At 35.6% G+C, this 27,115-nt stretch overlaps 1 protein-coding gene across 1 annotated transcript in view; it reads left to right on the forward strand.

The window, feature by feature from the left end:
* DCDC1 (doublecortin domain containing 1) overlaps window positions 1-27,115 on the forward strand; it is a 400,051-nt gene that overhangs the window by 124,891 nt on the left and 248,045 nt on the right. Inside the window, exon 10 of the mRNA XM_029915553.1 lies at window positions 21,922-22,014. Coding sequence (XP_029771413.1) covers window positions 21,922-22,014 — 93 coding nt within the window. The remainder of the gene's footprint in view (window positions 1-21,921; window positions 22,015-27,115) is intronic.

A 27,115-nucleotide genomic window follows, 5' to 3' on the forward strand; every position in this document is an offset into this window, starting at 1 on the left:
ATTCATGTTTACTTATTCAAGTGTAGTAAAGGCAAGTCTTATATAATGGTTATAATCACCTGTTAATCAGTTTTTACATTGTGAAAACTGTGCAGATCTTCTAGAAACTATAGTGACAATAAAATTAATTGCTTAATCTTTACTTCATTAAAGTGATTGGAAATTAATGATTAATGAAAATAAAATCACATTATTTCACAATGATCGTCAACTAAAGAATTGTTTGGAGTTATTACCAAGGCACATGGCAAAAATGAGCTAAGTGTGTATCATGCTGAATCATAGGAAACATGAGATACAGATTTTTCACAGAAATCATTTCATCTACATAGCTAATCCCTGATCTTTTTGGTGGAAGGGGTATCATGAATACTTTGTATTTTAGATCCAAGATAAATTTCCCATCCCCTACAATTCATTTATGAAGCTGCCTGGAATTTCCTATTAAAAGAGAAGAGGAAATTCCTTCCTGACCTTGCAAATGATCATTTTCTTTCCTGAAGCATGAGATTTGATTGCCCTTGCAATCTGGGCTCACACTTACTGCCTGCACTGTGAATAACAGTTCCTTTCTCAGTCATAGTGTTTGACTCTGTGACCTCCCACAGAAATGAATTCCAAACATAGACCTTGCATTGGAAAATGGAGATGGGAGTTCTTTGATACTAGAATGGTAAAAGCGTCCTGTTCTGAATTCTCTATAAATGCAAATCTATCTGGGTCAGAGAGGGAGACACCCAAATAGTTTTGGGAAACATTTGCCCTATGAAGTTGTACTTAAAAATTGCAATGTGGAACTGTTTGTCCATATGCTGATTAGAGGAAATGGAGACTATTTTGCCAGGAAATGTGGCTGGAGGAAAGCAGCCATTTTGGTAAAATATTAATTCACATTTGTTTTCAGAATATATAATATTGTGGATGGAACAAGGGGAAAAGTTGACCTTTGCTTTATTAATTTTTTGATAAACACATTTGTATAGTGCGTTGTAGTTTATGATACATTTTTCTGGGTTGAATTTATCTCATTTGATTTTCTTAATCTTTGAGGTAGGCAAGGATTACTGTTATTGGCATGAATCCCCAGTAATTGTGAAAATAATAATGAAAGGGAGGGCACTTGGGTGACTCAGTCAGTTGAGCATCTGACTCTTGATTTTGGCTCAGGTCACAATCCCAGGGTTGTGGGATGGAGCCCCAAGTTGGGCTCTGTGCTGAGCATGGAGTCTGCTAGGGACTCACTCTCTCTCTCTCTCTCTCCCCTCCGCTTTACCCCTCTACCCTACTCTCTCTCTCTAAAGTAAAAAAGAAAAATAATATTGGAAAGGAATATATAAAATACACAGGAAAGCAACTATTTTGGAATATTCTCAGAAACTTGGGAAGTTCTTATTTACATGTCCAGTAGCCCCCTCTTACCTGTGGAGGATACTTTCCAAGACCCCTAGAGACTTGCCACAGATAATACAGAACTCTATATATACTATGTTTTTTCCTATATGCATATACCTATGATAAAGTTTAATTTATAAATTAGGCATAATAAGATATTAATAACAATCACTATGATAAAATAGAACCATTAAAATTATATACTGTAATAAAAGTTATATGAATATGGTCTCTCTCAAAATATCTTGCTGTGCTGTCCTCATCCTTTTCTTCTTGTTGTGCTGATGTGAGATAATAAAGTGCCTACGTGATGGGGTGAAGGGAGGTGAATGCTGTGGGCACGGTGACCTCGCATTAGGCTACTATTGACCCTCTGAGGATGCATCAGGAGGATCGTCTGCTTCCAGATGGTGGTTGACCTGGGGTAACTGTATCCTTGGAAAGTGAAACCGCAGATAAGGGGACTACTGTGAATAGAATGCTCACTACAAATCAAACTTGATGACTTTTTTAGGCATCCGAAGGAGTTTTACCACATTTTGAACGAATTGACATTGCTAGTCTTGTTTCAGTCTGTGTGCATATTTGGATAGGAAAAACTGACACTTCAATACATTTTTCATGACCTTTTTAGCATTTCATGTTTTTTTCTTATCTAATTTGTGTGAACTTGAAATGCTCTATTGCATTCCTTTGAGATATTTTAAAAAATAAAAACGAGCATTTTTTTCTTTTTAGAATATGTTTCGCCACTTTTTTGTGGGGAAGTATGATAACTTAAAACTTCTCACCTCTATCACTCTTAAGCATACGTTCTGTGGCATCAAATGCCTTCACATTGTTGTGGAAACGTCATTGCCATACATCCAGAACTTTTACATCTTTCCAAACTGAAAACTCTATCTGTTAAGCACAAACTCTCCACCCCCCTCTTCCTTAGCCGCTGGCAGCCACCATTCTATGTCTCCATGGATGTAACTACTCTAGGTACCTCAGGTGAGTGGAATCCCAACGGTACTTGTCCCTTTGTGCATGGCTGAACTCACTTGGCATCATGTTGTCAAGTTTCATTCAAGGTGCAGCATATGATGCAATTGCTTTACTCTAGGGCTAAACGGCATTCCACTGCACGCGTAGACCACATTTTGTTTATTCTTTCGTCTGTTGATGGACATTTGGGTTGCTTGCACCTTTTGGGTATTGTGGTTAAGCCTCCTTTTAATTAAAGAATTTTATTATTTTTTTGTAAAATACTATTGAACAACCTCAATGAGTAAACTTATTTGTGGTAAGATGGCTGAAAATATGGGTGTGATTATTTCCATAATTATATTTATTATCATCCATTATCATTCCTTTGACATGATCAAAGTATTTTATTTGTAAATATTTATTGCCTTCACTTGAAAGTCTTATAATTATTGACCCCCTATGTGTACTACAGCTTAAATACTGAAAAGATAGACCAGGCATAAATGTGAAGGGGGTCATGACCAGATTTATTATGCAAATGTGAATTATTTGACCTGTAGAGTGTATAAAATTTATAAAAATCAGTACAAACACTTAGAAATCAGGAGTTTTTACACTAAATTCTACATTTTGGATTCCTCAGAAAATTTGAAACAGCTAGTGATATATTGCATCATCCTTCCACATGACAACATTTTGTGGAACTGACTGGCAGTTGCAACTTTTAGACAAAACTTGCACTCTTCAGTGGAACATAGGTTTGGTATGATCCACTTTTTCCAGTTATATATTCTTACCCTCTAACACAGACCTGTCTTCAAGATCTGTGTGCCCTTGACGTGTGAGTAGTCCAAACTGAGGCATGCTGTGTGACGTTCACACAGGATTTCAAAGAGTCAGTATGAAAAAACATGACAAAATATTTTATCAATAATTTTGGTATTGACTGTGATTTTAATGGTAATATTTTGATTAAATAAGTTACTAAAATATATTAACCTATTTATTTTTACCTGTTCTTTAATGTACTAGATAATTTAAGATTATATAATGTGCCTCACATTAAATTTTTATTTGACAGTGCTGCTGTCTATGTTTATGGTTTCATAGAGGGGTTCTAAGCTATGTAGCCCATATGCTAAATCTGACTGGTCATTATTTTTGGTATGATCCACAAGTGAAGAATGGTTTCCACAGATGAATATTTGCTATCAATTTTGATTATAGGCAACACTAGTTTTGAACTGCAATTAAGTGAACTGTTATTCTCCCCAAAGAATTTCATTTTTCTCTTAGTAAACCTATATTATAAAATATTGTACTTGATTTTTGCCTCTTAGTGTGCAATTCCTAAAGTATTAACTATGTCTTTTTAGAGAAGAAGTTTGTTAACCACTGGTCCTATAGGGCGCTGATGTAGTCACTTTTGCAGGAGGTGGAAATACTTGGCATCCTGAGAGACAAGAGTTCCAATCTTATTCAATCATCTGGTTTCCGAGTCTTCGTTTTATCATCCATAAAATGACTATAGCAATTCCTTTCTGGATTAGTTTGAAAACTAACAAAGATGCTGTATGAGATGTTTTGCTGAAGAAGTGATTCCTGAACTTTCTCTGCCTAGAATGCTCTTCCTTATCAAACCTGACCTGGTTACTTCTTGGCCATTTTTAGCCTAATAACATGTCAGAGGAGCATTTCCTGCTCTTGCCTGAGCCTGGGTTAGCTATCCCCAGAAATCCCATTTTACTTCTTCTTGCTGCAGTTTGTCACATGTCTCTCTGCTTTCTAAGATTTTAAGCTCTATGTGGGAAGTGTCTTATAAAGCCTCTGTTTCCTGGGACAACACATAATAAGTATTCAGTACATATTTTTTGGATGATGATGCAAAATGCTGCCCATATGACACATACAAAACTCAAGAAAATTCAGGAGGAGATTTGTTTTTTCCACAGAGATTTCACAGTTTGGATCTAGAGATTTGGGTCATGTTTTGGAACAAATAGTATAAACATACTTTACTCGTCCCTCTACAATACTTGGATTTTTTTCAGTCATCTTTATTAAATACTTAGCACAGTGCCTAGCACATGGTAAGCCCTCAATACATTTTTTCTTCTCTAATGATGGGTGATGATGATGATGGTGAATATTGAACATCAAAATTATCAAATTATCTAGGTGCTAGATAAAGTTGAGAAGTCAAAAATTCTGGAAAACAGGAAGGAATACATTGTAAGGTACATAAATCAATTATCCGAGCACCCAAATTCAAACCACTGTTCAGTAACCAAAATCTTAGCTTTAGTTTTTAATGAGCAGGATTTGAAATACAGGACAGTTAAAAATGTAGAATCCAGATCAAGTTCTGAAAACCAAAATGAATTTTTTAAATGGCTTGAATTTTTATGGTAGGTGTAGATTTATACAATAAATGTCTATTTGGCTAAAAACACTTTTTGGTAGGAATGACAACTGAGAGCAGTGGCTCCCGTCAGAACATACTTAACACCAGGGAAGAAAAAGCACGTAATAAGGTCCACATTAGACTATGGCAGCAGGAATAGACATTAGGCTCTATAGGGGATAAAACTGATAATAAAATTCAGCCCCAAGGTTCCTTCTTCCAGCCTTTCCTAACCTTGTAATAAAAGTCACCCAATATATAATTTTAAAAGGCCAGGTGTGGATGAATAAGATGCCTCCAGAAGATGGAGTAATTATTCTCCAGATGGTGTCATTATTCTCCTTAATTTTATGTATATATTGCATCACACTTCAGAGATTGCTATAATTTCTTTTGAGAATTCTATAATTTCCCAAGTTCTGTTCAGTTTAACCAGTATTTGTCAAGTATCTACTATGTGCCAGGTAAAAGAGATACAGAGATGGATATAGACTCAGAGCCCACTTCAGAGGAGCTCCCAGTCTGGTGGAAGAAATCGGAGTGTAAGAGATACCCATTCACTGCATAAATGCTATGATAGCGCCCTGCACAATTACTCTAGAAACATGGGAAGAAACAATAGACTTTTATGCCTAGGACTGAAAATAAGTCAGAGCAGCCTTCCTGGATGAAATAAACCAGAGCAGAGTTAGTGTGTGAGTGAGTGATTGAGGGTGTGCGTGCGCGTGTGTGTGCGTGCGCGTGTGTGCGATACAACCTAGATTTACGGCGATCTACTATTTACCCTTGTATCTTTCCCAACCCATGCAAACCGTAGGGTTATAATACAGTAAATATAAGGTGATAATTCCCAGTGTTGGGGGAGAAAGCTCAGAATGGGATGGGGGATGCAAAGAATGGATTTGAAGATTCTCTCAGAATTTCGGGGTGCAGGGGCACTGATGAGTAGTATAACATGGAAGTTTCTGTGGCATAGCATAAGGACAGGTCAGAGTTGTGGATGGAGATGGAGATGAAGCAAGTGAGGAGGAAGAACCCAGATGAGACCATGATAAGGGGCTTGAGTTTTTGTGCTATAAATAACGGGGAGTCACTGAGTGGACAGTGACATCATCAGACTTTCGCCTTAAGTTAGAGCTTAAATAAAGGGATAAAACAAAGGTGTAGGGATGTATGTTTTTGACTATTCAAGATTTTAAAAGTTTTTGATGGAATATTGAGAAAATATCCAAATTTAGGTCTGCATTCCTATATGGCAACAATATTCTAGAGATCAATATCAGCCGACCCATTGTATGAGAGCTAGGGAATATTTTTCTGTGACCGTGCATTAAAGTTCATGGAGGGCTCCTGTTTCAATTTAGATCACTCCTAAATAAATCCATGTATTTTTCTGTGTTTAGTCAGGACTAAGCCAATTGTCCCACTTCCTAGTGGCAGAGTTTGCCATGATTTATATGAGATTTATGGGAATGGGAAAAGGATCAGTAACCTCAAGGATGCCCTAGGCTGAAGAGTGGAGAGTCTTGGCCCATGTCCTGGTATAGTGGAAAGACAGTAACCAAAACAAAAGTGGAGGGATGTGTTAGTGTTCTGAATAGACTGCTCCAGCAACACAAAATGGATGGCCAACTGCCTCAGGAAAGGCAACCTGACCAGGGGTTAGAGAAGACTTTATAAAGCAGAGAAATCGAGGAAGAGAATGTTCCTGAAACACTCCTAAAGGTCACTTGATATCTCAGCCTAATTATATCATTCTCAAGCATGTCCTGGTATGGACAATAGATCACACAGTCACCTATGTGACATATAGAGCAAGTATGGGGACGATGTCTCACCCTCCAGCAGAATGATTGTCCTCTTTTTTGAAACATAGCTACACTTTGTCTCTTAGCCTGACTTACAGTTGGAGGTGGCCATGTGACTAAGTTCTCTTTAATGAAATGGTAGCAAAAGTGATGTGTTCCCATGAGCAAAAGAGCTAAGGAAGTAGGAAAATAAAGACACTGTGCTTCTTACCCTATCCCAAACTTCTTGTTTAGAAAACTTTGAACAATTAGGATGAAATTTGTTTTTCTGTTTATTTATTTTTGAGAGAGAAAAAGAGCATGCGGGAGGGAGGGGAAGAGAGTGAGGGAGGCACAGAATCTGAAGCAGGTCCCAGGCTCTGAGCTGTCAGCACAGAGCCCTGCGCAGGGCTCAAACTCACAAGCTGTGAGATCACGACCCGAGCCAAAGTCGTATGCTTAACTGACTGAGCCACCAGGTGCCCCAAGTTGGATGAAATTTTAATACCTGGAAGTACTAGGTAGTTACAGACTTCCTTAAGATGTTTTTTTAAGGGATATTTGAAAGCATAGCCATCCAGCAAAAAGCAAGCTGCCAAATCATGTGGCAGTGATACCATTTCTATAAACATAAAATCCATATATTTTATATGTACTTATATTTCTGTATGTGTACATAGGAAAAGATATAACCTACTAAATATAAAACTTAATACTATTTATTAATTATTATATCAATTGTATTAGAATGCACGAATAGATTTTTTCAGAATGGAAAAAATAACTTTGGGTATTAATTTTGATAATTCTAGAGATGAAATGAAAGTTAGGAATTACACAAGTGACTTCAATATGTTTCACTAATAATTTCTGACATTTAATAGATTTTAAACCAGTTTCTTTTTTTGTATAAACCTAGAAAATAAATTATCTTAAATTCTCCAAATGTTATTTATTTTCTTATTAATGTCATAAAAATTTAGTTCATATTAATAAAATTCTGATTTTTAACTCCTGGCTTTCATAATCATAAGCTTTATTGGCTCTCTGCCAGTTTGTCTGTTACTCTCTGTTTCCTTCATTTATTAATCATATTTTTGGGTGTACCCAAGACATAGTTAAAAACCACGGGCTCAGGGGTCCTACCTGCCTAGATTTAAATCGTAGTTCTTCAGTTTCCTTTGCTTTGTGTTCAAGTGCAAATTCCTTAACCTCGTTAGGCATCATTTATGTAACTTCCTGAAGGGCTTTTGAGAATTAAATGCTACAATGTGTCTGCCGTGCCCAGAACAGTGTGACAGAGTAGACAATGAGAGGCCAACTCTTCTCTTACCCTGTCTTTGCTTTCATCTCAGTTCACTTTTAAGAAGCTGTGAATACAATTTAATGCAGTTATTAAATAAGCATTCATAACCCTTCCATTGCCCTTGCATGGATTTGCACTCCCTATTCTCTAAAACAGTTTAGTAGGCTGTTGGCAATTTTAAAAGTAAAGAAGCTAATATTATTTAATCTTCTGTTTGGTCTCTTTTTGTAAATTATTGTTTTCTTTTAAATTATATTTTATCTATTAAGATTGAGATAAGAGTTACCTGGGTGGCTCAGTTGGTTGAGTGTGCAACTTTGGCTCAAGTCATGATCTTGCATTCATGGGTTCCAGCCTTGCATCTGGCTCTGTGCTGACAGCTCAGAACCTGGAGCCTGCTTCAGATTCTGTGTCTCCCTCTTTCTCTGCTCCTCCCCTGCTGGCGCTCTGTCCCTCTCTGTCTCTCAAAAATCAAAACATTGAAAACATTTTTAAATATGTATTTATTTTTAATAAATATCAAATATTCACAGAATGTGAAGCATCTCCAGGCTCTGAGCTGTCAGCACAGAGCCGAAGCAGGACTCAAAGTCATGAACTGCCAGATCATGACCTAAAGTCAGGCAATTAACTGACTCAGCCACCCAGGCACCCCTTAACATTTTAGATCAAATGAGAAAAATGACAATTAACAATGTACATCCATAATTATTTCCTATTGAAAACTTTCCAGAATTAGAAATTGTGTATCAAAACTTGTGCACATTTTAAAGATCTGATATACATTGCCAAATTTTCCTCTAAAATGCTATAGCATTTATATTTTCCCTGTATTCATTAATCCTTAAATTCACTAATCCTTATCGTTAGAAATCTTTTTGATCATTGTTTTAGTGTGAATTATTTTATTAGTTGTAATATTGAACTTTTCTGTGCATTTATTCTTGTGTCATTTGTATTTTTTTCTTTATAAATGTGTGTGTTCATTTTCTTTGTTCTTACTTTCCTTGGTGTTTATCTTTTCCTTAATAATTTCTTTAATCCACCTAACATGGATGGACCATGAGGGTATTATGCTAAGTGAAATAAGGTCAGACTGAGAAAAACAAATGCAATATGATTCCACTCATGAATGGAATCTAAAAAATGAGTAAACAAACTAAAAGCAGAATCAGAACTATGAACACAGAGAACAAACTGATGGTTGCCAGAGGGGAGAGGGGTTGGGGTTTGGGCAAGACGGATGAAGCTGAGTGGCAGATACGAGTCTCCAGTTATGGAAAGAGTGAGTCATGGGAAGAAAAAGCAGAGCATAAGGAATACAGTCGGTGATACTGTAATAACAATGACGGGACAGATGGTAGCTATACTTGTGGTGAACAAAGCACAATATATAAACTTGTCAAATCACTAAATAAAAAAGGCAATAATAAATAATTTTTAGTGTACCTCAGGGTGCTTTTATGAGGGATATTGACCTATTGTCATGTTGCAAATATTTTCTCAGTGTACTGTTGCTTTTCAATTTTATTAAATCTACTTTTTGAGGTATGTAAGTTCAAGAATTTGATTTAATTAAATTTATCCATATTAGACTTGGAGAGATATTGTCCTTTCAGACTTTACAAGTCAGCTGTATTATCTTCTAGTACTCTAATTGTATTTAAATTTCAAAGTCACCAAAAGTATGTAAGGTAAAAAGTGGATCTGACATAATTTTCTGAAGTTTTAGTCAGTGGTCCATGCCAGTGTTACCTAGTTAACCATCTCCCCTTTCCTTGTTGATTTCAAATTCAGACCACAATCCTTTATCTGATTTCCCCAGAGCCAGATTTATTTTGGATTTTAGAAAAGTATTGTAGTACATTGACCGTATGTTATGTATCAGCCTCTTTGAGGTATGAAACAGTTCCATGTAATGAATCACTAATACTTTCACAGTGAAACATTCACATTAAGTGGGATAAGTAGAGTCTATAAATCGGTCTTTGCTATTTTTGCTGCCTGATGAGTTCAAAAAAATTCAGTTTTCAGAAAATTTTGAATTTTGGTGTTGTGGCTAAGAGATATTGGACTTACATTGCATTTAAAAGCCCCAAGTATACATGTTGTGTCTGTTTTGATCTGATTTTTAGTTCTGTCTTATGCTACACACTGTGATACACTACGGTAATGCTTTTGTTTTAATATATATTTTAATATTAGTCTTACTGTTTCTTCTTTTTTCCCCAGAAATGTCTTGGTCATTATTTTTTAGATATATTACAGAATATTTTTTTCAAGGTATAAAAAATTACATCGGGGAATTGTGGTTCAATTTGGGAGACGCTCAGCAGGTAGGGTTGAGCCAGGTTGATGACTGACAGAGTTATGCTCCCTCTATCTGGGTCCTGTCCATTGTAGACTCTTAGAAGTCCATCCTCAACTCTCAACACCAGTTTCAGAAGTGTCCATAAGTATATTTGGCTGGCTACCCCTGAGGTACTCCGATGGCTATTAACAGCATCTATTAGCATCTTAAAGGCTACAAATAAACCCACTTATTTTGACTTTACCTAGTATTTAAGAAAATTACTTGACCACAAAATTCCTATTTCATAATACTGAAGACACTGTTTAGGAAACAGTTGTCTAGTGAAAACTAAAAACACTTTGAATCTGAGGATTTTTATTCATCGCTAATCCATCATAGGTGTTTATTGAATGTCTGCTACCTGCCCATTACAGTTGAGTATATTGGAGATATGAAAGAACTATATCCTTGCCACAGACACCAGGACAGCCATTAGGTACTGCTGAATTGCAATTCTTAATGCCTTCTGAAGGCACAAAGACATCCAACTGATATTCATATCATGGAACCAGAATAGTGCATTTGATTATGTCAACAATGTTATTCAATAAATAAACTAGATAAAAGAGTGAAAAAAAGAGGAGGGAGTGATATTCTCTATCACTGCAGGCAATAATAACTGAAAATATGCTTATTGGAGATGTAAAGTGCATCACACCAAGTCTAACCTATATTCAGACAGTTTTCTGTAAGGATAGTGGCCTATCTGACTTATTCTTTTTGGGCCTCAGAATCCTAACTACAGTTCTCAAAGAATTTTCTGATTCACATGGTCACGTTAGTGAGTGACAGAAAATGTGGTTTATTGCTTTGTGTAAAGAAATGAAATGTTCTAGTGTTGGTAACAGTGCAGGACTAGTGCAACTGAAGTGACAGGGTAAGCAGACATAATCCAGAGGTGGCCTGCCACACTTGCTTGTCAACTGAACTCTCAGATTTATTTGGAGACTTCATAAACAACTAAAATGGCTCCTTTGATGCCCTTAATTGGCCTAACCAGTTTGGTTGGTGCCCGTTTATCAGTTTCCCCCCAAAGTGTACAGTCTGACTGTTTTATTTCTCTCCTGTGTCTTTTAAAAGGCGAAAGGTTTATACGATCTGAAGAGAAACCAGAGCATCTCTCCTATGTCTTTTAAATACTGTTTTTGCCTTGTGGCTCCGTCTAACAACAGACTCTCTCATATGTGCGTCCACAATTTGTGTGCAAAATGACTACATGACTTTGAGTTATTTTCTGACATTGATGTGTTCTTCCTGAGCTCTTGCCCATTGGATCATGGGGCAAAATAACTGAATGTTTGATTCAGTTTAAGGCTTGGTCTGATTTGATCATTTACATAGTTATTTTAGGTCATTCTTTCTCTCAGATAGACTCCTTCCCTTCAGGTATATGGACCAAGGTGTTGTGTGACTTTCATATCCTCAAGGCATTGGGGAACAGGCCCCTGGCTTCTAGCTGGATTATTGGAATGTATATACATTGTCATGGCAGCTGCTGGCCAGTGGAACGATAGCCCTGGTTCAGCTGGTTTTTGGATGCTCTTCTGGTCTGCAGTGTGTGAACTTACAGGCCCGTTCTTTAGGCTCAGGCTCTCTTTTGGAGTGGTGCTTTCTAGATGACCAGATGGTCTTCTTCTCCTTTCCCCTCAATATGAACCCTAAACTTGACTTCCTCTGGTGTTAGAGAACCCCACCACAAGATCTCACTGTGACACCTGTTTGGGCCTGGCTTGAGTGGTCTGTGGTGCTACTCCCACTATAGAGCCATATTTCCCTCACTATGCCCATGGTCTATAGCAAACTTCTCAGCTTACTTCCAAGTAGCTACTTCTAGGTCCTAAGACACACAGAAACCAAGAGCCGTTCAGGTAAGCTAAACCTCAGGCCTCCCTCTGGTGGCCTATACCATGTGATCTTGTCAGTGTGTCCTAGTGCTATAGGACAGCTTCCTCCCTGTGTTCATATTGAGGGGAAAGGAGAAGAAGACCATCTGGTCTAAGAATTGTTTCCATTTACCTGATACTTGTCTTCCTCCCCAAGTCATACCCTATACAAGGGACACTTAATATTTAACTTCTCTGGCTCTTTCATACATGCCTCTCTTTCTAAGACTTCTTCCTACATTTCTTCTAGGACAGAAGGAAATGGCATGCATCTATATTTGTTTCTACATTGTATCTTCCTTATTCTTGATTCTAGCAATCCTTTAACAGCAGAGTCATTATTCTTAATTTATAAGGAATATTTATGGGCTGAGTCTTCTGTATATCTGTTTATGTGCTAACCAAGAGGGGTAAAGGGTTTTCTTGAGAGACAGATCATCTCTAAAGGAAATGGTCTGGTTTGCAAGGATATTGTTTCATTGCACAATTTTGTCATACATGTCAGAAATGATATTGTGACGAATCCTAGGAACATCTAGGGTCGTTTGGGCAGTTTTGTACTTGGAAAGACCAAACAGAAAAAAGCATGTTGATAAGTTTTAAACCATTGCCCCTGTTACATTATCCAATATAATACCTTAAGGACTGTATTTTTTTTAAGTTTATTTATTTATTTTGAGAGAGTGAGGAAGTGCGTGCGCATGCACACACACACACACACACACACACACATACACACACATGCAAGTGGGGGAAGGGCAGAGAGACTGAGTAGAGAGAATCCCAAACAGGCTCCAGAACTGTCAGCTCAGAGCCCCATATAGGGCTCAGTCGTGCCAACTTCAAGATCATGACCTGAGACAAAACCAAGAGTCAATGCTTAATGGACTGAGCTACCCCAAGTGCCCTTTTAATACCTGAAGGACTTTATTTTATATATTTATTTTTCTAACACTTATTTAATTTTGAGAGACTAGAGACAGAGCATGAGCAGGGGAGGGGCAGAGAAGCAGGCTCCAGGCTCTGAGCTGTCAGCCCAGAGCTAAATGCCACATTGAATTCACAAACTGTGAAATCATGACCTGAGCTGAAGTCGGACGCTTAACTGACTGAGCCATCCAGGTGCCCCAATACCTGAAGGACTTTAAATTTGGCACATTATTCTAAATGTCCATCAACTAATGAATGGATCAAGAAGATGTGGTTTATACATACAATGGTATACTACATAGCAACAAGAAAAAATGAAATCTGGCCATTTGTGGCAATGTGGATGGACCTCGAGTGTGTCATGCTAAGTGAAATAAGTCAGGCGAAGAAGGACAGATACCATATGCTTTCACTCATAAGTGCAACAGGAGAAACTTAGCAGAGGACCATGAGGGAGGGGAAGGGGGAAAAGTAGTTGAGGAGAGGGAGGGAGGTAAATCATGAGAGACTCTCGAATACTGAGAACAAACTGAGGGCTGATGAGGGAGGCGGACAGGGGAAGGGGGGTGGTGGGCATGGAGGATGGCACTTATCGGGAGGAGCACGAGGTGTTATATGGAAACCAACTTGACAATAAACTATAAGAGGAAAAAATAACTTGGCACATTTTTAAGACATTTGAGTTGGATACCTTGAGTTGAAGAAATGGAGACTCTTCAGATCTCCTAAAGTAATGGGGCATTTATGAAGAGGACATACATAATATATCTGATAGGGTTTGTCGGTTTCAATCAATGGGATCTATCTGAGGATAGCTTAGGCAAAAATAATTTAATGGGATGGCAGGTGGTTGCAAATGAAATTTAAAGAAAGACCAAAGGAAAGGGCTGTAGAAAAAAACCAGAAAGCTCCAGACATCCAGATCTAAATATATGTCTCTTTAGGGGGCTGTTAATGGGACAGATTCTCTCCAACTGTTGATGTATCTATGTGGTTCCCTTCTTGACACTGTATCTATTGAAGAAAGAAGCTGATTGGTGTAGAAGAAGGTCGTGGACCCATGCCTTGGCTTAGATAGCATGGTCCCTTCAAAACTGCATGCAATAAATAGTAGAAGAAATGGAGTAGAGTCAGTTTGAGAGGACAAGCTGAGTTCACTTTAGGGCATGTGGCATTCCCAGTTGTGACAGATGTCTAGGCAGAAAGTTTATAAGCTGCCTACTGAGTCAAGGCTAACTCAGTGCCACTTTTCCCATGGAATGTGGAAGGGCTAAAATTTATGATAAATTTTAAAAAAAGGAAAGGAAAGAGATTTTTAAAACAGTTTATTTCTTCTTTAAAAAAAGTTTTTTAAATGCTTATTTATTTTTGAAGTAGAGAGAGACAGAGCATGATCAAGGGATGGTCAGAGATAGAGGGAGACTCAGGATCCAAAACAGGCTCCAGTCTCTAAGCTGACAGTGCAGAGCCTAAGGGGGATGGCGGTTTGAACTCACAAACCATGAGATCATGACTTGAGCAGAAGACAGACGCCTAACCAACTGAGCCACCCAGGCATCTTAAAACAGTTTGTTTTTTTAAGTAAATGTTAAATAAATTGTAGGTAAACTATTATGTAGAATTGTCTTTTGCATTCTTTCAGACAAAATGTTTAAAAAACATTTTAAAGTGTTACTGTTTTAAAATGGTAGCGATGTTTTTGTTCGCTGGTTTTCAAATATACTAAGATTTCTTTTATAAGACACAGGCTATGGTAAAAGAAGTTTTTTTCCGGAGAATTGGCAAGGATGGGAGCGGATTCCCTGCCTTTAGAAGGCCTGGGCTGAATGAACCTCACTGTTGCCCTGTGTCCCAGAAATAACCTGCGGCAGAGCATGAATTCACAGTCAGTTTTGAATGAAGGATTCTGCTTCTTCCCAAGTCTAGAAGTGATGCTCTTTAATTTTTTTTAGAGAAGGAACTTAAGTGAGACAGCCTTGTTAGCAGTAGAGGCCAGATCGGGAGTTAGTTAAGGATGCCTAAGACTGGACCTGAGCTAAGTGTATATAGCTTCAGAAGATGGGACCGAACCAAGGCAAAGCTAAGACCTGAATTATGTTAGTATTCCTATATCCTCCTTACAGCACTAACATTTTACACATATACTCCACTTTATAATTAAATTCAGAAATAGATTATGTTTGGGGTTGCACTAGCCTTATTAATTTTTGTTTCCCAGTATGAAAGCTTCCTTCCAGTCAGACCGTTGCCTTCGGCTGACTTGCTTGAATCAGCTAAGCCTTCTGTTTTTCCTTCAAGGCTCAGCTGTATTCTCTCCTCTCTCTCCCAAAACCATGTCAGACCACTTTACTAATTGTGTTTAGAACAAATTTTATCATGTAATCAATTACTAGTTAGTAGCATTAATTAATATTTATTAATAATATTCTTCCATATTACTTCTTTTCCTAGCTAGATACTACCCATCTCCACCTTAAATAATATTTTTTGTCTTTTGTACTTGTAGATTGTATTGTTTATACCTCCATTTGACAATTAATTATGATCTACATTATGCATCCATCATTTCTCACTTCCTGTTGTTTTCATTGTCTCCTCAATTATATCTCCCTTTGCTATTAACCAATTTGTACGTAGCAAATGTCTAGCACAGTTGTTGCATGTGGAAGCGTATTATATTATTTAATGCCATGGCTTTCTAAATTGTGAGATGAAATGGGATCAGTTGCATTCAGACCCCAGATCTTTCTTTACCTACATTTCTGACTTTACCTAATTAAGAGCTAAACTTTTGCTTAAAGATTTCAGAGACCATCTCCCCCCTGGCCTTAAATGAGGACCATTTATTAAACAGATCTACATGTATTTTTTATTTGCTCAATCTAATTATAAATCTTGAATCTTGGTCTGCTGCTTCTTCACAGATCCTAGTTTGATTTTAAATAAATTAGTAGGTTTTTAATAAATATTAAGATAAAATAAATAAGATTATGGTAATATATCTTATGAATTTTATGAATTTTACATTCAGTTCAATTCTAAACGGTATTAAACTTTTAAGTAAAAAGTGAATCAAATTTCCTTAACTTATCACAAGTGTTGAACACTTAAATTCATGCCTTAGAGAAGTTCACACACACACACACACACACACACACACACACACTTTGAGAGTTCTAAGAATTGCCCTTAATATTAATGGCCCAAACAGATAGGGTTCATTTGACATATTGACCTGTTTACCAGTTAAATTTTGTACTTTTGAACTTTTCAGACCATTGCCTATATCTTTGTTGACAAGTAGGGAACCAAAAACATTGGCCTGATTCAATGTAAAATGATTCAGACTCATTATCATTTTATGCTTAACTGAATATTTTTGTGTGTATGGCCACTCTGTATCAGTTCTGTTAAGGCATTTTCAGACACAAATGACTTAGGCTGACAAAATTCAGTTTTTCCTGGACATCCATGACACCACATAGTGGCTCCCCCACACTTGCAGCAGCCACCCTCCTGTTCCCATACATAAATGGCAGCCAGCAATGGCTGGAAACAAAGGCTCTCTCCCAGTCTCTGAATACAGTGACATTCATTCCGAGAGAAGCAGGGGCAGCTTTTTGAAAGCCGACTTCTTCAGCTCGACAATAACACACAATGAGTTATTGACTTGTTTATATACGGAGCTCTTTTCAGTAACTAACTCTGACTCCCACAGTCTGGACAAATGATTGATTTCGTGGTTAGAAAAAGAGAAAGCTTTTGCGCTAAACTCTGTAGTGCAAACTACTTCTTCCCCATTTGTTCCCTAAATGAATAGGACCTTATTAAAATGCACTTTCCAAAAAAATACCTGCAGCTGGCCTTTATAACCATGTTTTGTATATATAAATAAGTAATTTGTCCTAGTCTTTTGTATATTAACAGACCATTGGGAAACTTGTCAATATATATGAAGGCTGATTGTCTTGTTGTTTATGCTAGACTGTATTGCCTATATTGATCTGCATATAAAGTTTGGAACAAATAATTTATTAAATCAATTTTTGAGCCCAAAAGTTAGATTTTTGATAGGAAGATAGATTCAGTTTTCTTGTTGGGTTACGCTGCTTTATTAAGTACGTTATTCACAATACATATCATCTACCTCACAACTGAATCACTAGCTGTTCTTCTGAATATAGAGAAAAGTACATGCAGAACTACAGTTCAGAGCACTGAGAGTGTGGCTGGCTCTTTGGTTAGCACCTATCTGGAAAGTTAATATGAAGTTAAGTAGACAACATACTAGCTTGTTTGATTACTGTACGTTTTAAAAAAGCTACTAATAATTGAACTCTAGAGTTTATTTAAAGTTATTTTCTTCTATAAAATATATTTTATTTGATCTTACTGTCACATTAAAATTTTTACACATTAATCTTTATGATTTTTATAAACATACTTTAAAATATTTGGGGGAGAAGTTAAAAAAACAAAAGCCATGTACTGTTAATGACACACACAAAAGATTCACTGCTGTTCTGTCTGTATTTCTTCAGTAGGAGGTCTTGAGTCTGTTGTCCTCTCTAGGATGTCCACAGTTGAGCTTCCTGAGTCAGCAAATGTTTGAAGAATTCCTCAAATTAAGAGCATTTTTTTTAGTATAGGCACAATAAGCTATATATGTTATATAGAACTATATATTACCAGACTATGACCCTTTGGGGCTTTAGGGAAAGTTTACTGCCTACTACCTTAGCATTAATAGTTTTATGTAAAATAGATATAGTCAGAAAGGTAATGGTCATTGGAAATCATTTCATGAACCCTGTTGCCTCAGGTATAGTTCTGTGGATTTTTTTCTTAATTCTGAACAGACTGAAGGAACTTACTTTTTAAATCTTTTTTCTCTAAACAGAGGATTTTTTGAAGCATTTTCTGTTCAGTTTTATTTGACAGAGGCATTATGTTTCTCGTTTTTTCCATTTCTGCTATTGTCTCTCACTAGTCTTTTCATTGTTCTAGTCTGGTTACCACTAATCTTAGTGAGACCAACTTTAACCTAATTTTGGATAGCTAATATTTGTTACATATTTTTAAAATCTTAGCAACAAGAACTGGCAAAAAAGGGTAAATGTAACCTTCCTATTTAGCTTTAGATTTTGACATACACAATGAGTATTTACGGGTGTTTCTTACATTTAAAAAGAATAAGATACTGCTAGAACTAAGGGACTCTTTCTTACTCCCTTGTTTGGTAGAGATTTGTGTTTTCATAGTTACATACAAATTTTAGCCATTGTCTTTTTTTGTTGTTGTTGAGCTATAATTGACATATAACATTATATTAGTTCCAGGTGTATGACATAATGATTTGATATTTATATATATTGCAAAATGTCACCACAATAAGTTTAGTTAACATCTGTCACCATACAACATTACAATTTTCTGTGTGTATAATGAGAATTTTAAAAATTTACTCACCAAATATGCACTGAAGTATTATTACCTATAGTTCTCATACTATACATTATATAACCATGACATTTATTTTAGAGCTGGAAATTTGTACCATTTGACATCCTTTACTTGTTTCATCCACTTTCTACATCTGCCCCTGGCAATCAGCAATCTGTTCTATCTATGAGCTCGATATGTTTTTGGGGAGTGGAGGTTAAGACTAAACATATAAATTAGATCATATTGTATTTGTCTTTCTCAGACTTATTTCACTTAGGACAATACCCTGTTTTTTATTTTTAATTTGAAATTTTTACCTCCTTTATATATGGCAAATTAGTCTCAGAAATTTTGAACCCATTGACAAAAGTTATTTCATACATTTTAGATGAGAACAGTAAATAAAAAACACACAGTTTTGTCATAATGAAGAAACAAGATCTTCTCCAAAGTGACAGGAGAGAAAAATCCTATGATGTCATCACATGGGGCTTGAAGAAAAGATGCTATTAACACTGCATATTACTTTTTTAAATATTTTAAAGATTTTGTTTATTTTGAGAGAAAGAGAGAGAGAGCATGAGCAGGGGAGGTGCAGGGAGAGGGAGAGAGAGAATCCCAAACAGGCTTCCCACTGTCAGCACAGAGCCCAATGTGGGTTTGAACACATGAACCATGAGATCATGACCTGAGCCAAAATCAAGAGCCAGATGCTTAACCGACTGAGCCACCCAGGCATCGCAGCATTGCATATTACTAATAACTCATGGTGAAAATGCACTCTCGGAATTTGACTTTTTACTTTCAATAATTTTCTCTAAGTGATTGTATTAAAATATCTTTTGGAATGGCTGGTCTGTTTCCAGAAAAGGCCCATGTATGTATCTTTATATTTTGTTAACTATTGTTTCTCAATATCTTACTTGATTCTTTATTTGGTATGCATATGATGTTTTCCAATAATGTTGATATGTTTAGTCTTCAGCTTATGTAGATTGATATAGTGATTTTTTAGAAGTTGAATATTAGAATGGAAGTGGTTTTTCTAATTGTGGTGCTTTCACAGGTAGAGAATTTCTACCTTTTAAAGAGTTATGTGGAAGCAGTTCTAAATGTCAGGCCCTGGGAAGCCTCATTAAAATCTGACTTACTGCTGTGGCACCAAAGAGTTTAGTAGCTCTGTTTTTGTTATGTTTTGCTTCTCTGCAAGAAAGATCTGCTCTGGATGTTTGTGCATTTGGAAATTAATTTTGTAAAAAATGGGATGAGCTTGGTGAATATTTCCCAGTCCCGCTCCTTCACCCATCTCCGTCTGAGATGAGAATCCCCCCGTAAAGAAATAGCCATAGAGACTCGACACAACTGTATTGTGCCACCTCTAACACAGACTTCTATGACGTAGACATTTGACTTTTTAAAAAATATTATGATTTTTATATTACTTCAGTACAGGAAAAAATATTCTTTGGGGAAAGTGAGCCTAAGAATAGTTTCACATAATGATTTTTTTCCAATTTAATTGAGATATAATTGACTTAGAGCACTGTATAAGTTTAAGGTATGCAACATAATGACTTGACTTTCATATGTATTGTGAAATGATTACCACAAAAAGTTTAGTTAACATCCATCATCTCATTTAGGCACACACGCGTGCGCGCGCGCACACACACACACACACACACACACACACGAAAAGCACTGTGTTTTTTCCTTGTGATGAGAACTCTTAGAATCTACTCTTTTAACTAGTAGTTAACATACCATTCAGCATTGTTAACTATAGTCATCATGTGATATATTACATGATGATTATTTTTAAAGTATTTTTTATTTATTTTTGAGAGACAGAGAGAGACAGCGCAAGCAGGGGAGAGAGAGGGAGACGCAGAATCCAAAGCAGGGTCCAGGCTCTGAGCTAGCTGTCAGCACAGAGCCTGACACGGGGCTCGAACCCACGAACCTTGAGATCATTACTTGAGCCGAAGTTGGACGCTTAACCAACTGAGCCACCCAGGCGCCCCTGATGATTATTTTTTTAATAAACTTGTTTTTAGAGGTTCTCAGTCTAGGACAGAGATCATCAAATGTTGCCTGCTGATCAAATTCAGCCTGCCACTTATTTGTTTGTTTTTTAAGTTTTATTGAGTCCTAGCTAGATTCATTCCCTTATGTGTTGTGTATTTCACGCTTTGAGGGCAGAGTTAAGTAATTGCAACAGAGACTGTATGCCCTACTGCCCAAGCCTAAAGTATTTAGTCTATGGCCCTTTGCAGAAATGTTTGTCAACTCCCTACCAAGGGTGTTCATCAGAATCACCTAAAGATTCCTGGGCTTTATACCCTCTACCAAGACAGAATCTATGATATACTGAGCTGTATCGCCTATCTATCAGTGGATGAAGAGTTCACAGGTTTGATACTATTCTTATAGCATATATCCGTAACTAGATTGAGGAAATGGTATTATTGATCCCTACCTTATTTTATCTCAAGTATATGGGTCTTTAGGCAGGATACGGATTAAAGATTCATGTTAATTCAAACATTATTTTTCAGGCATACAACTGAGAAACACGATTTAAAGCAACAATATTAACAAAAACAAGCAAAACAAAATAAAAACATGCTCATTATTCATTCTTAATCCTCAGCAAGGAGATACAACATGGCAAGTCCATTGCTTGAGAATTGCTAAATATTCCAATTCAGAAGGTTTAGTATTAGGCTGTTTCTTTCTTTCTATTAATACCAATTTGCAGAGTGAATATTATTTATTGTGTGAGTTCAGCTTTTTCCTTTCAATGAAAATAGCATTCTGTTTCAATGGCGATTATTTATAAGGAAATACAGAATAAACACATTCACCTTTTCATAACATGTGGGTTAGCGGCAATAGTAGACCTTTATCTGTCTTTATAAGTGGATCAGTTTGGAGGTAACTGTTCAGGTATTTAAGATACATTATTTTTTGTCATGGAATACTATGTATCATTTTGAACTGTTCTAGAGTGTTTGAATTGATATTAGCTTTCAGTTTACATTCCTGAATTTTTATTCTGATGTAAAAGCAGCCAGTTTATTCCCTACACTAATGAAAAATTTTAATAGGAAATGATCAGCCTAATTTAAAAAATGCTATGCTCATTTTGATAAAATACTTTTAAAAAGTATTCAACAAATGTCTGCAATTAAGGATCTTCTCCCAAATCATATTTTAGTAAACTTAAAAACAAGAAAGATGGATGTGAAAGATTCAGTGTTAAATGGTTTAAATATAATAATGAACTTTCAATTTAATCTAAATGGAATTCATTTTCATATAAGTATGGGCCAAATTAGTTTGAAATTACCTTCCGTGATTATGCTAAATTGGTTGTTTGACTAAATGTTGCAGTTAAGTGTCAGTAGGTGCCTATTTTCATGCAATTTATTTATTTTTTTTCCTAGTTGAACCTGGCTGTAGAAGAACAGAAAGAGAAAATTACTGAAAAAGTAATTCTTTCACTAACAGCAAAGGAACGCCATAAGGCACAAGAAGAAGTAAGAGACTTTTTAAGCTGTATTACAAAACTATAATGAGTGCTTATTTTTAAATTAAGACATATTTTACTTGAGTCTGATAGTGAAACAGCTATAGTTATCTGATAGCAACAAAATGGAAAAAAATGGTCAAAACTGGAAGTACTTTATTGATCTAGGCAGCTTGAAAAATAATTATATGCTTGAAAGAAAATATTGTAATTTTCTGAAAATACTTCTGACAACTTGCTCCTAAAAATCCTAAATTAGGAAATTATTACATGTAAGTTGAATCTGGAAATTATAACACATACTAACATAGGGAAGAGATTAAAATTTTATTAAACTTTGATTCAGTATTAAATCTTATTTTTGTTTTCTGACTTTCTAGGAATGGAATTATTGTTCTGAATTTTAGAAATGCTAACAGTGTTATCTCCTAGCAAGGAAAAAAGTGTAGTTTACAAATGTCAAGCTTAAGTGAGCTAATCATAAGATTCTGTAGGCAATATTATAATGAAGAACTATTAAAGCAAACCACCTTCTCTCCAAAGCTCATGCTGTGAAGTTGACAGCATATCTCATAAATGAAATAATAATACAAAATTGGTGTTAGACAAAAGGGGGAAATAATTTTCATGTCGTTTCCTGGAATGTAAAACCATTTAATCTTTCTGAGCAGAGATCATGAATTTGCTAATTCCCATGTACCACTGTCAGTAAATAAAATCATAACTTAAAGAATAAAGTAATGTGAATATTTGAAAATTAAATTTTCATATCATTCTCTTTTGACATTTTGGCAAAGAAATCTATCCAAGTTGTGGGGTTTTAATATTTTATCATTGTGATTGCATCTGTCCTGCTAACTATGTATTTTACAAAAAATGAACAGGTACAATGCCCCACATTTTCCTCAGAGAGTTCAAGTCTTCAAATTAGAGACTATATTAATATTTGGGATTTATATATGTCCAGTTATAAAGACTATATGGTAAGCATAGATTGGTAATTTTAGTAGAGAATATTTCATAAGAAAAATTCAACTTGAATAGTTTCTAGATGTAACAAATAACAATTATATAGATTTAAGTTATGGTTCTCACTCATTCTACTTAATTTTAACAAGGTAAAATTCTAGATTTTTAATTATAAATTTTAAAATATTATTCTCTATTTATTTAGAAATGTTTCTATCATAGTTGGAGGGTTTTATTACATTTTCACAGTAATTTAAAGTGAATCTATCATGTATTTTGATATGGTAAACCTTAAGAATTGCAAATAAATATCTCTAGCTTATTTAGTAGCATTAAAGTTATATCTAATATAATATAACATAATATAATAACAAATTACTTTTAGAGATTAAATATAAAATAAGCTGAAAGAATGAACATTTAGGTATTTTCTGCCTTTTAAATATTGTAATTATTTTGTTTTTTCATATTTTATGCAAACTATAATTTCAATGGAACCAAAAACTTGAAGTGCCCAGGAAAATAATCATTATGTAAACATATCATTTCAAATGCCACCTTGTTAGCAACACTGGAAATGCATATTATCCTTTCTGGAAAATCCAACAGTATTTATGTTTTTTTGTTATTTCTTTTTTATTATACTCTTAATGTCTATTTAATACCTACATACTTCAGTGTTCTTCCTGTATAGTACCTTATTTGATCATATATTTGTTTGATTAGCTATGGTTTCAAATGCCTTTTGTTTGCTTAAAAAATCAAATATGCAGGAAAGGGAATATATTTTTTGTGTTTTGTGAGTGTATGTGGGTGGGTGTGTATGTCATAGTCTTTAAATATATTCTGTATGCTATGGGGATAACTTCTATGTTATTACTTTGAAAGTGATTAATCATGATGTGTAATTTCTAGTGTTTGCTTAGAAAAAGTAAGTGACGTCAAGTTTTGACCCTAATTCCTATACAACAATGTGAAATCATGACGGTGAAGAGAAATAAAAAATTGGAGGCGGAGAATTGCTTCAAAATTTATTTTGCCCACAGTTTATTTTATACAAAAAGATTATATTTCTAGACATATTTCAAAATGATATTTAGATCTCTGCTGCTTATAGTCTTAACTTAAAATCTTATATTATTTCATGTAGTTTTTCCACATGGAAACTGGAAATAATAATGTATGCATCATAAGACTACTTTGAGGTGATGTATGTTAAACTAATTTTTGGAAATGGTTTATTAGAAATATGCATGTAATATATTATTGTTGGTTCAAAAGTTATTTCAAGTTCTCTGAAAAGTAAATACCAAGATAGGATTAGATATGTATGTATTGTAATACAAGAAATGCCTTTGAGAGAGAATGGGGACAGCTCTGGCTAAGGCTGGGAGACCTCTTAGACTGAAATGCAGGCTTGAACACAAGTGAAGGAGAGAGGAAGGGAAAGACTGGATGGAAACATCTCAGACAGCGGTGCACTCTTAGGAAGGTTTGGTGAAGCTGATGGTGTGTCCTTGACCTAGAGCTGTCCTTGAGAGGAGTGCTGTGACTCCCTGAGTTGGACCTGCCTCAGTATATTCAGCCATTGGTATCAACCTGGTGATGGATTTCAGAGCACAGTATCTGGAACTCCTGGTTCATTATGCTCCTATAGTTACAGGCCTGTGAGGCACATTCTTATTGCTTCCAAAAAGGTGTAGTTGACGTTATTCTTGTTGCCATCAACATAGCCTTAGAAAGACATTACAAATATCTTTATTTTAGGTGAAGGTGAATAAGAGTACACTTCTCTTGATGAGCACTGAGTTGAATCACTGTATTATACACTTGTAGCTAATGTAACACTATATGTTAACTATACTGGAATTAAGATTTTTAAAACATCCCTGATTTAATGGCCCCTTCCTCTATGAGTGGGTGAGAATGTTAGACTCTTGTGATGTGCTTAAAAGCAGCACACAAAAGGGCCGGTCCCTCTGGCTGGAAACAAGATAAATCTTCTTCCAAGATACTTTCTATTTCAGAAGGGTTCTAGAAACTATTAAAAAGTTGGGAGTATTTAAAGTGGCACAAATAAGAGGTGGTGCACACTTCAAGTTCTCTGATGGCTACACTGCAACCCATCCTCCTAAAGCAAGAGATATTTAACTTTTCTCATAGGCTCTCATGTTCATCAAGTCTGGGCTATGTTTCTTTTTAACCTAGAAAACACTGTGTCCTTGGACCTGAAAGAAAGAAGAGGTTTTAGGCAATTTAAAATACCTATTTTCGTCTCCCTGTCCCTTTTCTGGTTCTTCTTAATTATGTCATAAATTATAAAGTTTCTTGTCCTTATGTTTAAGCACTGACCTAGCTTGGAGACCACCCCCCATGTATTGTATGCCAAGATGACATTCCTCTTTCCTCGTTCCTCGCATGGAGGCTACTGCCCTTTGTGCTGATTCCAAGGGATAATTTAGTGCAAAGTTTTCTGGAGTCCTCCTTACTAACATAGATAGACCGAGGGGCACTTAGCAATCTGCCAAACAGCTGAACTCATCCTTAGAAAAGCCAGGAGATCCTCAAAGCCTCATTCATAGTAGTCAAAGTACAATGTACAGAATGTGTAGTTCAGAACGTACAACTTCAACATGCATACATTTTAGAATGATTAGGAACAGAATACTATTTTGTGCTAAAATCTAAATCTAAATAATCTATATCATTTTGAGAATTTAATAAATTCAAGAGTTACATGAATGTGTCATAAAAACATGACCAATCTGATGTGGGTCTTTAAGCAAAAACCTCTGTGTATGTTTATAGACAGGTGTGCATTTGCATTCTTTCAGAAGTTTGGTCTTTTCCTCATCAAATACTCATTTTTTTTTTTTGCTACCTTCTGCTCATTTGTCACTCTCCCAAATTCTGTACAAGTGTCACTTCCGTGCTGCATTTCCACGGAGAATGAAGAGTAGAATGTGTAGGCTTTCTGCTGCACAATGAGATGGTGCATTATTTCAACATATGCATACGTAAGCCTTCTTTTGTGAATGGGACTGATAGGGTCAGATAATGTTTAAAGGGAAAGGCTTTATGTCTCTCAGGCCTCTATGTTTCCACATGGATGCTCCCACACACACATAGATTGAATTATGAACAGACCCATTAATGCTGGGATCACAAAAGGTCAAGTTTTGTCTCCTTTTACCCCTATTCACATTGCCTTTGTAGAGAGAGAGAAAAAAAAACGGATTTGCAGGAAAAAAAGATTCATGATGAAGAATTTTAAAGAGTACTTTTCCCCTTCTAGCAACATCTGTGATTTGAAAAAAAAATCATATTATGTAAAATAATTCAGGATTATTGTATTACTTACCCAATTTTAGGTATATAAGTTATTTCATGTGTAGGGTTATCTTTAAGGGTAATATGTTATCATAATAACTGAAAACAAAATGTAGCACTTTGAAGATATTTTAAACATTTATGAATATGTAAAGAAACAAAGTTTTTTTTATAAAACTGGATGGAAATTTTATCAAAATGTCAGTGGCAGGATTCTTGATATATTTTCTCCTATGGTTAAGACATACTAATTTTTGCTAGGATATCTTATCTCATAATTTTAACTTATTAAAACAACTGGTATTATTTGGTATAATTATATATACATTAACAGATAATCATGGAACAATTGAAATAGCAAAAATGATAGAGACATTTTTGAAGCAACAAAGGATTCATAGGAAATGAAACTTTTAAGGCTCTAACCAATAGCCCTTTAGAATGCAAATGACATCATCAATTGTATGGTTGGTTGATTTCTGATGTCACATGAAATCCCCTATCTGTGAAAGTCTATGGATTGTGACAGTAAAACCAGTCATGTATAAAAATGTTCTCAAATCAAAGCCTGAAATTCTTTTTTGTGTGTGGTTTTCTATAGTACAAAATATAGTAAATAAAACCGAAGAGAGCAATATTACTGACTAGCATAATACATAAATGATACTTAGTATACTTTAAGGACTATATCAAAGTATGTCTTTTTGAATCATATGATGCTGGGGCTAGGGTTAGGTTCAGAGAGGATCAGTGCTTTGGAGAAATGGCATCTGGAGTCTTTCTATTGAAGGGCTTTGGTTCTTGGATTTAAA

Source organism: Suricata suricatta, chromosome 11, assembly GCF_006229205.1.
Source record: "Suricata suricatta isolate VVHF042 chromosome 11, meerkat_22Aug2017_6uvM2_HiC, whole genome shotgun sequence".
Taxonomy (NCBI): Eukaryota; Metazoa; Chordata; class Mammalia; order Carnivora; family Herpestidae; genus Suricata; species Suricata suricatta.